Here is a 12,730-nt window from a genome sequence, read left to right as displayed (position 1 = left end):
CTACCTCTTTGAAAGTGGATGAGGAAAAAAATCAAGGGCAGTAATACCAGTAAATAAATAGTAATACCAGTAAATACATTGGTGATCTCATCAACTGTCACAGATTTTAAGTCCCTCAAGATGCTGATGACTTTAAAAAAATAGTATCTCCAGTCTAGACTTCTCTGCCAACTTAACATCTCCACTTGGATAGTTCATTTCCATGACCAAATTAAAACTGACGTTCCTCATCAAATCTACCCTTCCCACAGCCTTCTCCATTTCAGTAAATGGCAACTCCATCTTTCCAAATGCCCAAGTCAAAATCTTGGATATTATACTTGACTTCTCTCTTTCTCTTATTTTATCTGTTATCTCTATCTTCAAAATATATCAGTAATGTATTTCTCACTACCTTCACCTCTATTATTGGTCTAAGTCACTATCATTTTTCACCTGGATTATTTCAATAGTCTCCTAAATTATTTCCCTATTAAAATATAAGTCCAATCATGTAGTGTCTCTGCTCATTTATGTCTTTGCTCAAATGTCACCTTACCAATAAGGCCTTCCTTGACGGCCTTTTTAAAATTACAGCTCTCTTTCCTGCCTGTGCTGTGCTACCTATTCACCTTTCTTGGTTTATTTTTATCCACAGTACTTAATATCATCTCTAATATTACACATCTTACTTGTTTACTTATATTTGTGTCACCCACTAAAATGTAAATTTCGTAAAGGCAGAAACTTATGACTTCCTTGTTTACTGCTGTATCCCCAGCATCTTGAACAATGTCTGGCACATATACAGCAGACACTCAAGATATAATTGAATCTACAAAGTGTTAATTTCTTGTGGGGCGTCTCTGTTCTCTGTCTTAAATTCTCAGAGCATTCTTCTGAAAGCTCAGATACTATGAACCTTTGATTAACAGAGGAGATTCTAGCACACTTTAGGGGTTGGCAAATCATAGCCAATGGGACAAATCCTGCTAGCTGCCTGTTTTTTGCATTGCCTGCAGTCTAAGAGTCATCTTTGAATTTTTAAATAATTGAAAAAAAATTAGAATAATAATATTTATATCATGACATGAGAAAATTATATGAAATCCAATTTCAGTATCCATAAATAAATTTTTACTGGGGCACAATGAGGTGCATTCATTTATACTGTCTTATGATGGCTTTTGTGCTACAGGGCTGGCAGAGTTGAGTAGTTATGACAGAGAACAAAGAACCCACAAAGCCTAAAGTATTTATTGTCTGGACCTCTAAAGAATACATTTGCTGACCCCTGTCCAAAGGTATTTTATACTTAGAAGGCAAAGAGTAATAACTAAATTTTGAGCAACACTAAACTAGAGCATTTGTTGTTAAATACTGTTGCTGCTGTTGCCCAAGATACACCTAGGAGGGAAGACACATTTATACTAGGATTTGCTTTCACATATATAAAAGTAACCTTCTCATTCTTCTAAATGTTATTAAATAACATTAATGACTATTAATAGTCATTCATCTATCTATCCCACAATAAAGCAGCCTCATCTTAAGGGATAGAGCATAGTATAAGTAAGACTTAAAAATGGCGAAAAGGAAGGGAACAAGAAAGTAAATAGGGCCCACAAATAGAGCTCATATCAAAGTATCACATAATTAACTAATACCCTGTTTAACATACCCTGATTAACTATAGTGGGAAATTGTCATGATGTGAATCTCTTTTGAACCTCATCAATGGGGGTCATACTGAACTGACCTCGTTATAATGGGGTCTCCTAAATAACTGTAGTCTTAAATCATTACAAGCGAGAAACACATTATAATAAGACTCCATTGGATTTATACAATATTCAAAACTAATAGTTATTTTCTCATTGGTTCAAATGTCTACATTTTGTCGAAAAGTATTTTAAAAATTTGCAAAACTCTATTCAAAATCACCTCCTAATCACCTGACTCATCTTTCCTTACATAAAGTTTCACCCTAAGGATTATGACATGCAAGTATATTATAGTATATGCTGCAACCAAACTTACGGAAAGGGGTGAAAAAGGTGAGGGGGAAACACTTAAATTATACCAATGACATCCACCACTACTATGCTACCTTTAATCTTCATAAAGAAGTATAATTTATGTCCTCTTATATCAGTTGGTCGTTGCTGCACAATCAACTGCTTCTTTTGGATTGTTATCTTTGTGAAACTGACAACAGTTCATTTTCAAAACCCAAACTTTCAATAGCGTTACTGCTTCTTTCTTCTCAGCATTTTTTAAAGGAATTTGGATTCTTCCCCTAAATTCTCACTTATGTGTCAATCATTAATGCTTATCTGAAATGATTACTCCTTCCACTGGGCGTTTGTCCTCTACTCTTTAATAGCAGCCATGTTCTTTCCAAGTTCTAATACAAGAAAACAATACTGGTAAAATTATTAGAGTCATTCCAAATAGTTTATTTGTTATCTGAGTCCACTTTCTGACTCCCTAACAGTTTCTTTTTATGGTAGGCAATATGTTGGTATGTCAATGGTATGTTTCCAAGAAGCTCAGAGGACTTCACAGGTGTAAATTCATTTGTTGTCATTTTATTACATTTTGCGTGAAAAGCAACATTAAGTCTAAATGGAGGTCTAACACAGAGAGATGAATCTATATTCTTGACCAGACAATGAAGAAAGGGATATCCTAAAAACTTGTTTCCTGTAACTATATCTCTAGATAAATATGCTTTGGGCATTTTATATTTGTAAAATATTGAATGATTTTTTTTTGTCATGGTCTTAGTATATATTTTGTAAAACTAAAGTATTCTGGTATGCCAGCATCTGCCATTTTATGACAGTAGCCTTGTAATGGTAAGTTAGAAAGATGATTTCAAGATTTTATTACTCTGATAAATTCAAGGTAAAAATCAACATTTAGCATGTCATCTCTATTTCTTTCCTTTCCCACAGTTACATCAGTGTATATTTTACGTCCTGTCTTGCTTAATTTTTTTCCCTGGAGAAAAATTCTTTCAATATTTAATCAACCATCATCTACTTATTTTTAAGCTACAGCTCTTTATATTGTAGGTGATAACAGCAAATATTTATGTAGCAAATAAATATTTTTTCGTGTTTTACTTATGTTAATTCACATAATATAACTATCCTATAAGGAAGTAGTTTTATTCTTTCTATAGGAAAGTAAGTAAGTTGTATAAGGTCATATACTAGTAAAAGGTAGATCTAGGATTCAAACTCAAGTAGTCTGTGCTCTTAACTACTATGTTATGCTGCCTCACAAATGGTTATGTGGGCAACACTGCTTTTCTAGTAAGAGCTCTAATTAGATACAGAATTTTCCTTAATAAATATATTTGTATTTATTTGTATGTTTTATTGATAGCATCTCTCTGCTTCATAAGGGCCCCCAAAAGCTGGGTACATATTCTGATACAGAGTAGGCATGCAATTAAGAAATATACTCAAGGGAATGAAGACAGCATTTTATATATGGGTTCTTCATATATGAAATTTTTGTTTTTGTTTTATGCTCAAAATTCTAAAATTCTGACCTTGAGGAGCAATGTGTTTTTCCCTCTGTATTGATTTTATGTGGACTAGGAGACTTTCAACATAATAGCTTTAAATTCAATGTCACTTATTGCCTTAATTACCTTATCTAAATGATTGAATTTTGTACCTTTACCTTTCCCCTAGTACAATTATACCAAGGAGTTTTTCCTTATAATGTCTAAGTGAAATAGAGGTTGAATGTCTTGGGAAAGTTTGTATCTAATGGAAACAAATGAATGCAAAGAAAATCTACAAAAGAATGTGGACTTAAGAGGAAAATGTAACATTTACCTTCAAATATTAGAATTATCATGTAAAAAGGAATTTACCTTCTTTAGTACATTGCAGAAAAGAATTGGAAACATTGATTAGGAAATTATAAGGTGCCAGGTTTCAGTGTGACATGTTTGGACTTTCAAACAATTAGAATTGCAAAACCAACAAACTCCCAGATGGAAGAAGTAGTGATTGAGATGTTCAGACAAAGGTTGGGAATGATGGAAAGGGTACTAGGACTTTGAACACAATGGCCTTTGAATTCTCCTCAAACTCTGAGATACCATGATTTACCTATTTTTTATATAGTTTGTAGTTTTATATAAAACACTAAGCTAACTTGAGACAAATTACTGATGAAATCCATGATAAGAAAATATCCCTTGATTGTGTTGATTGTAAGGTAAACATTGACTGAAATGGTTTCCAAACAATAAATAAAAAAACTGGAACTTGGTGCTTCACAGCAGTTTCAATTTTATCTATAAATAATGGTGCGTATAGTCACTAGGTCTGTGAATTAAATTAGGACTTACAACTAAACAAAAACATTAACAAAAATCTTCAAAAAGAATGAAGTTAGTCCTACTGAGGAATGTGTTGATCTGTATTTGAATAAATGACATCTCAAAAGGGTCTACTTTTAGAGAGCCTTGATGTCATGATTTTACTGTGTGTACTGCTTCATAGTAGACTTATGAATTCTGGCTTCTAAGGAATCTTGGCATAAGGACAGTTGCTGTTTTTAATCTCTACAGATGGTGCTACTCTAGATGTTCTAAGAAAGAGATTAAAATAACATAAGTCTAGTTTATCCATCCTTCTATGTAAAATGAATCCTCTTCTCTAGCCAGGAAGATTTTCTTAATTTTATCTTTCTCTGTAGTTTGATCGCACATTTCCCTTTCTTCTTTACTCCCATTAGTAATGTCCTCTTCTTTCCTAATCTGAATCCTATTTCTCTCCTTCAATTTTAGCTTAAATTCTACTTGTACAAAATTTTTACTGATTAATTAGCTTTCTCTTAATCGTCCTCTTTAAAGAAATCTTCTGGCTGAACATTTCTGATACTAGATTTATAGTGTCTTGATTTGTCAGGTGACTATTTGGGGAGTACATGTACATTAGCACTCACTCAGTGAAGCTCAAGGTGCTTGATAAATACTTGTTAAACTATTACTTGTTAAAATAATACTTGTTAAACTAAGAAAAACTATAAACGCTTTAATTTTTAGCAAACTGGTAGCTCCTAAATGTGCCTATGCTCTGAGACATATACTGCTTTTTAATGGATACTGCAAAATAATTATAAACCCCAGAATAAAGTGAGCTATTATGAAAAAGCTACCCTGAATCTCATATATCTCAGCTTTTCCAAGCCAAATTCCAAGAAGTTTAAACTACAGAGGAATTAGGGACCTAAACAAAATAAACAGGTTCAGGTAGGATATAAAGAGGTACTTAACGCAACTGCACTAATACTCCACATTCCTCATATCATTTACACTATAAAAATTCTTAATCTTATTCCTTTGTCTCATGCCTGAAAGTAGTAGTGGGGAAATGTTGACTGATATCTTTATTTTTTAGACTATCCATGAGATATGTTAGTAGCTAACAATAGATACCTGAGGTACAAGGGTTAGTAGGAGAAATATTTGGGGGTGTCAAATCTAATTGGAAGTAATAGATAATATTAATTAAATGAGGAAGAAAAAGGTAAGAAATAAAATAAACATTTACCAAACATCTACAAAGGTGCCAGGTTTTATACTAGATCATTTTACATGCATTATTGTCACTAGTTTGGATAACCCTGGACAAGTCAATTAATTGATCTGTGTCTCAGTTTCTCCACCTATAAAATAGATGTAAACCACATACCTCGTATGGTTATTTTGAAGACTAAATTAATTAACATATGCTTAAAACAGCTGCTAACACATAGTAAGTGCTATATATAAATGTTAGTTATTATTATTGGCTACCTTTATTATCTCAACCACTAGAAACAACAACCTTGAGAGGTAGGCATTAGCTAATTTAGTAAATGAAAAAAGTGAAGTTTGAACATGTTAATTTGCCTTAATTTCACAGTGGTAGAGTTGGGATTTAAATTCAGGTCTATCTGACTCTATGGTGTTAGTGTATCCTAACATGTTAAGACAAAGACATGGAAACATATTTCTTATGTCCTGGGCTATTTCATAAAAATTAAAGGAAGAGATTAAAATGGCATAAATTACAGCCATATCTGACCACAGAAGAGTGATATATTTTATTCAATCTAGTTTGAAATGTTTCAAGTGCAAGGGTTTCTGATATTCTGCTTTATCAATTTCATATTGTTCAGTTACCCTATTGATACAGAACAATTTTAGTTCAAAAAAATCCTAGTTCAATACAGTTATATTTAGCTTTAGCACATACGACAGGTATTTTATTTTAGTAAAAAACAATCATAGCACTACAAAATAAACCCTAATATTCATAGAGTTTTAGAATATCAGTATATGATATTTTTCCAGGGAAAGAATCCATGTTTCCTGAAGAGTATCATATATACTTGAAAACGATATAATTTAATCAACCTGTGTTAGTGATTAAATTTTCTTTCGAAAACAGAAATTATTAGATATGATATTTTTTGGTATAATACAGGAATTTTTCTGTCAAAATGTCTGATGTTAAGTTTTAGGTGAAGCTGTTAAATGTCAGTTCTCACTGATTTTCACAAGTCACAAATTGAGAATCATTAATGTATATAGTCAGTAACTCAGGTCAAGGATGTCTCCTTCATTTTACTTACAGAGTATTGTTATTTTTGAAGCATTATAATCAAGAAAGAAAAATGGCTAATGACTGCATAAAATGATACCTGGCTTACAATACACTCACACCTAAAATGATGAAATACATGAATTCTGACAAATTGATTATAAAACAAATTTTATAAAATAAAAAAAATTTTCTTTGATTTGAGATTTTTGTGAAAAAATTTCCAATAACTTAAATGGAAAATATTTGTAGAAAGGATTAGATAGTAATTTGTTCCAAAAAAATATAAATACTATAGACTATAAACAGAATATGCCTTCTAGAATTCATAACCTTTTCCTAGAAAAACATCCTTTGTACCAAATTTTCAGTATTCTGTTCCCTTCAGCATTGGTCATTTTGTCAGATGCTTCTTCAATTCCATAATGAACCATAAGAATCCTTTTAAATGAATATCCCTTATATCAAAATTTACAGTTTCCTGAAATTTTTGCTATTTCTCCTTTTGCTTGATTATTTCATCATGCCCAATTATATCAGGACACTTGTTAGAAGGTACTGCTAAGAACAACAGTTCGAAAAATTTTTAAGAGTGAGATTTTATTTAATGTATAATAAATCCATTACTTTGATCAGTTTAGAAGTTCAAAATTTTATATACTTTTAGAATAAGGGATCTTTTACTTATGTTATACTGTATATTGAGACAATGTGGCAATATACTTCATTATGGCAGAAAAGCATTTTTCTTTGCTCCTTCTAAAATTAAACATTTAAGAAATGAAACCCAGTATCATTTCAGATTACTAAAGAGAAAAAGATAAAAATCAATTTTTAACAAAGTTCCTAAAATATGTGAGTAAAGAAGACATTGTCATCCAATAGACCAGGGGTCAACAAACTTTTTCTGCAAAAGGTCAGATGGTAAATATTTCAGGCTTTGCAGGCTATAAGGTTTTGGTTGCAAATTTTAACTCTGTTGCTGTAGCCACAAGCAATACACAAAGGAATGAGCGTAGCTGTGTTCCAAAAAAACTTCATTTATAAAGGACACTGAAACTTAAACTTCAAATAATTTTCATGTGCCACAAAATACTATTCTCCTTTTGATTTTTTCAGCCATTTAAAAATACAAAATCCATTCTTAGCTTACAAGCCACATACAAAAACCAAACCAAATCAAACCAAAACAAAAAGGCAGGCTGGATTTGGCCTATATGCCTCATTTGCTGACTCCTGTAACATATTTAGAATTCTTAAGAATAAGGACCATGCCTTATTCATTTTTTAACTCCAGCACCCAGCAAGTATGGCAATGCATACATATTAAGGATTAAAAATAAAAAGTGATGAATGAATGAGAACTAAGATGTATGCTGGGCTTCTGTTTAAATATATATATTTATATATACTTAAATTATATTAAATAATTTAACATTTTCTAATTTACCATAACATGTCATCAAAAATTGCTTGTTAATTATACATACACATTTTTTAGTGCTTCTCGATCTTTTATTCTCTTCTAGAATTTATGTGTAAAAAAGGGCTTGACCTCAGTAATATGTCCTTAATTATACTTTTTACGAATAATAAGATTCTTTAAATAACAATTTCAAAAAAATAATAATAAAAAAAATAAAAATAAATAACAATTTCTATTTTGGACATAAGTTGTTTTCAACTGATAATGGGACATGATGAGATAATACTTTACACAGCAATGAATTCTTATGTTCTTTTAAAAAATGTTTATTTATTTAGTGAGTGGGGGAAGAGCATGTACTCATGCTCACAAGTGGGGAAGTGGCAGAGAGAGAAGGAGAGTGAGAGGGAGGGGGTGAGGGAGAGAATCCCAAGCAGGTTCCATGCTACCAGCGCAGAGTCTAATGTGGGGCTGAAACTCACAAACCGTGAGATCATGACCTGAGCCAAAACCAAGGGTTGACGCTTTAACTGACTGAGTCACCCAGGCAACCCTGAATTCTTAAGTTCTATGGAATTTTATAATTACTAGCATTCACCAATGCCAACAGATTATCCAACCTTTGTCAGATCAGAGAAAATAAAAATTATTCTTAAAAAATGAAGATTTTCATATCAAAATAAAAGTCTAAAAAGTTGAAGGGAGTAGATTATTACGCTATTATATATAAGCTTTGATAGTATCTCATATTTATTAGAGGCAGGGAGCAGGTCAGCCGGCATGTAAATATCAGATGAATCATATTCTAAGCCACAGGGCCTAAAAATAGAAACAATCTCATAATTTAGGAAAATCAATTCTTATTTCTATATATGAACAAAGGAAACAGGATATACTTTACTGAACTTGCTATTCCACTTTTCTTTTAATATACTTGGAAAGAAACCCAAGTCTATAAACTTCATGTTCTCTTGGGTTCATACCCACTGACACTAAGTTTAGATTGCTTTATTTCATTTATCCAGTTTTGGAGGAATCCAGTTTTTTCCCTAACACACATATTCCACAAACACTTGTCCTTTGTGTTTGTAGATTAAGCCAATTGTCAATTACCGACTATAAAACATTAGTACCTTAATAGAGAAGTTTTATTATTTTACCTTAATAATTAATATTTGTGTTTTCTATAACTTCTCACTATTTAAAAAGTTTTGCAACTGTAAACTGTACATAGTTAAATGTAGTCTAGAAATAGTTACTTCATTTTTCAGGCACAACTATCTAAGACATGTTAAAGACAAATAACTGTATTATGACAGAACTCAAATTATATTTATGGATTCCTAGAAGATATCCCTGTGTTGTATTTTAGATATCAGAAGAATGGCAAGTATTAAAGTGTGTAGAGAAAATGGGAAATCAGTAGAATTATTTCTGGTTGGCCTTACATTGCTTTCATGTTTGTTTATTTTTCAAAGGCATAACAGTTCTAAGGACTTTGCTGTAGATAATCATACCATACGTATATGTAAAAAAGATATGTAGTAAAGTGAACCTATTAAGAATCAAGATATTTACAATCAGCTAAGTTACCTACTCTCAAAAAAAAGATATTAAAAAGACTTATTTATGTATATTTTTAACTCATTAAAAAAAAACCACCCTAATACAGTTCTACACAGGTAGTTGTTATAGGCACATATAAGAATTTAAGAGCACCTCTAAGGGGCACCTGGATGACTCACTTCGTTAAGAAACTGACTCTTGATTTTAGCTCAGGTCATGGTCTGACGGTTTGTGAGATTGAGACCTGATGTGGGTTCTGTGCTGACAGCTGTCAGCTATGAGTCTCTCTCCCTCTCTCTCAGCGCCTCTCCTGGTCACGCATGCATGTGTGTGCACATGCGCGCTCTCTCTCTCTCTCTCTCAAAATAAATAAATATTAAAAATATATTTAAAAAACATCTCTAAGATTTTCAGTTAACTAAAAGACTTCATTTAAGGGGCGCCTGGGTGGCTCAGTCGGTTAAGCGTCCGACTTCGGCTCAGGTCATGATCTCGCGGTCCCTGGGTTCGAGCCTTGCGTCGGGCTCTGTGCTGACAGCTCAGAGCCTGGAGCCTGTTTCAGATTCTGTGTCTCCCTCTTTCTCTGACCCTCCCCTGTTCATGCTCTCTCTCTCTGTCTCAAAAATAAATAAATGTTAAAAAAAAAAGACTTCATTTAGGGATAAAGGTTTCTTAATTTCAGATATAATGAGACATACAAGGTCAGGGAAAGAGACTCTTGTCAATTAATGGCACTAAAAAAAATGGATGGGATAGACAGATATTAAAATGGTAGAATTTTAAACCTCTATTTCACATGAAGATGAGAAAGATAAAATATGAAGCTTACTATATCAAAATTCAAAAAATAATTTAACAAGATTATAAAGATTTCATCGATACACTTTAAATCTACCATAACACTGTTTTCGTCCTTTTGGTAGTTACATACAAAAAAATACTACCAAATTTGTCCACTTAGTGTTTAGGTAGCAACTAATAATAATAATTAAAAAATTAACCCTTATAAGTTAATCCTTGCATATACAGCACTTACTAAAATGCCAGAAATAGTTCTCACTGGATCCTCACATCTCCCAGTAGGTAGGTACTTTCGTTTACCTCACTTTATAGGAAACTGAGGCACAGAGTAGTTCAGTAATTAGTCTATGGTCACCCTGTTAGTAGCAGAGCCAAAATTCAAAGGTTTACATTTTCAACCTAGCATTTTGGTATTAACTTGACACTCCACAGAAAACAAAATACTTAACTTTGTGTGCAAAGCATTCCCTCCCAATTAAAAACAATGTTGTTATCTGATATAAATTCTATAGTAACTTTTTTCTGTTTTTTCTGTAATAAAAATAAATAGTATGAAAATCTCAAACCATCACACAAAAAACAGGGACATATAAACCCAAGGCCATTTACTTCAAATACTTAACACAACAAACTCCAAAAATCAAGGTCTTCACATATGTATGCAATTTTCTTACAAACAAAACACAGACACACCTCTATAGGAGACTGTTTCCCTTCAATTGTACTTTTTAAGTTGGTCTCACAGTTTAAAAGAAATGTAAAAATTGGCCAAAGGACCATTTCCCCATAAGATTCAGAAGCTAAACTAATTATGTAAGAATGATTTCTTTTCTGAGCACTTGAAATTAACAACTTCCCAATATAACTCTATTCTGATTGCTTTAAAAGCAAACCATTTTATATTTATAAGTCTAAAATTAGAATAATATCCAAAAAATTCTGTCATGATTTTTACATAGAACAGTAAATATTTTACACTTTGTTTAAAAAAATGTCCATTTTCATATCCTAGAACAGTGGTTTTCAAAGTCTGAAAGTATGGTCTGTAGACCAGCAACATCTGCATCACCTTGTTAGAAATACAAATTCTTGGGACCCACTGCAGATTTACTAAATCAGAAACTCTGTGGGTGGGTCCAATAATCTGTTTTGATAAATCCTCAGCTTGACTGTGGTGCAGGCTAAAGTTTGAAAACCACTACAGTAGAGTAAGAAGGACAGTAAATATTTAATAGATGCAGAGTAAAAGTATCTTGCTGTTAAGTAAACAGTAGATAAAATTGTGTTCTGGTTTGAAAATAGAAGGACGTACTTAATATTAAGTTGAAATTCAGTCAGCAAACATTTTTTTGGGAGGTAAAGAAAACAATATCACAAGTGGTGATATAAGTTTGCATATGACTCTGAGGTTTATGGCTTCCTTAAAAAGAAAAAAGACTCTTTCTCCTGTATCACTGAGCACTGCCTACTCTTCATTTTCTCCCTTAATTTTTCTACTTATGCAAAGGTGTAAGGTGATTCTTGTGGCATAAAGCCTAGATATTAATTCTGCTTTGGCTTATTAAATTCTGCATTTAAATTCATATTAAAATTATGGAATATGGAACCCTTTCTCTTCAAAAGTACTATAAATTTGGTATATGTATTCTATCACAATTTCCTGTGCTTTGAGACCAATGACAAGGGTATCTGAAGAACAGAGATATCAGATACATTTTGAATTACATTAATAAAACACATTAGACCAGATGCCATGCTAAGAATCAGAGTTCTGCTATCACCTCCTTTGGCAATATGTCTGAAGTTCAGCTTATATCACAGTCCACTGAACAAATGCAAAATTACTTTCTGGACCAGTTCAATCTTCCTCATTTTATATCATGTCTAGTATAAGTCCAAAGAAAAGTAGTCAAAAAACATTTTTTATATAACAATGCTTCCACAGAACAGTTTTTACATTCTTAGAACCACAAGTCTTCTGTTCTGCCTAGCAACATTATAAAAGTAATATAAAACATAGTAAAAAAAGATGAAAAATAAAATGAATAGCCTACTCCTTGAAAAAAGAAAGGTACAGACTATCTCACCTCTGGAGTGACATCTCGTGGTGCAAACCCTGTTCCTCCAGTTGTTAATATCAAATTAAGTTCCTTTTCATCACACCAATCTATCAGGGTTTCCTGAAAGAAAACAATAGTATTGTCACATGCAGAAGAACTTACCTGCCCACTCAAAACATCCACATATTCAAATACTTTATATACCAGTGAAGAAACACACATTTAGCTCAGCAATCAACACGAAATTCTGAAGCACAGTTCATGGAACATATTTACTA

The 12,730-nt window shown here is 32.2% G+C and overlaps 1 protein-coding gene across 15 annotated transcripts in view; it reads right to left on the bottom strand.

Moving 5' to 3' along the window:
- Positions 1-12,730, bottom strand: part of GPHN (gephyrin) — a 621,678-nt gene that overhangs the window by 309,741 nt on the left and 299,207 nt on the right. For all 15 annotated transcript variants that reach the window (XM_078448108.2, XM_078448105.2, XM_078448106.2 and 12 more), the window contains one exon: positions 12,480-12,572. In XM_078448108.2, coding sequence (XP_078304234.1) covers positions 12,480-12,572 — 93 coding nt within the window. The remainder of the gene's footprint in view (positions 1-12,479; positions 12,573-12,730) is intronic.

The sequence above is a fragment of the Panthera onca genome, chromosome B3 (assembly GCF_046562875.1).
Source record: "Panthera onca isolate mPanOnc1 chromosome B3, mPanOnc1 haplotype 2, whole genome shotgun sequence".
In the NCBI taxonomy this organism is placed as follows: Eukaryota; Metazoa; Chordata; class Mammalia; order Carnivora; family Felidae; genus Panthera; species Panthera onca.
The sequence above is the reverse complement of the archived record's forward strand: the minus strand, read 5'-3'. Positions and strand labels throughout refer to the sequence as shown.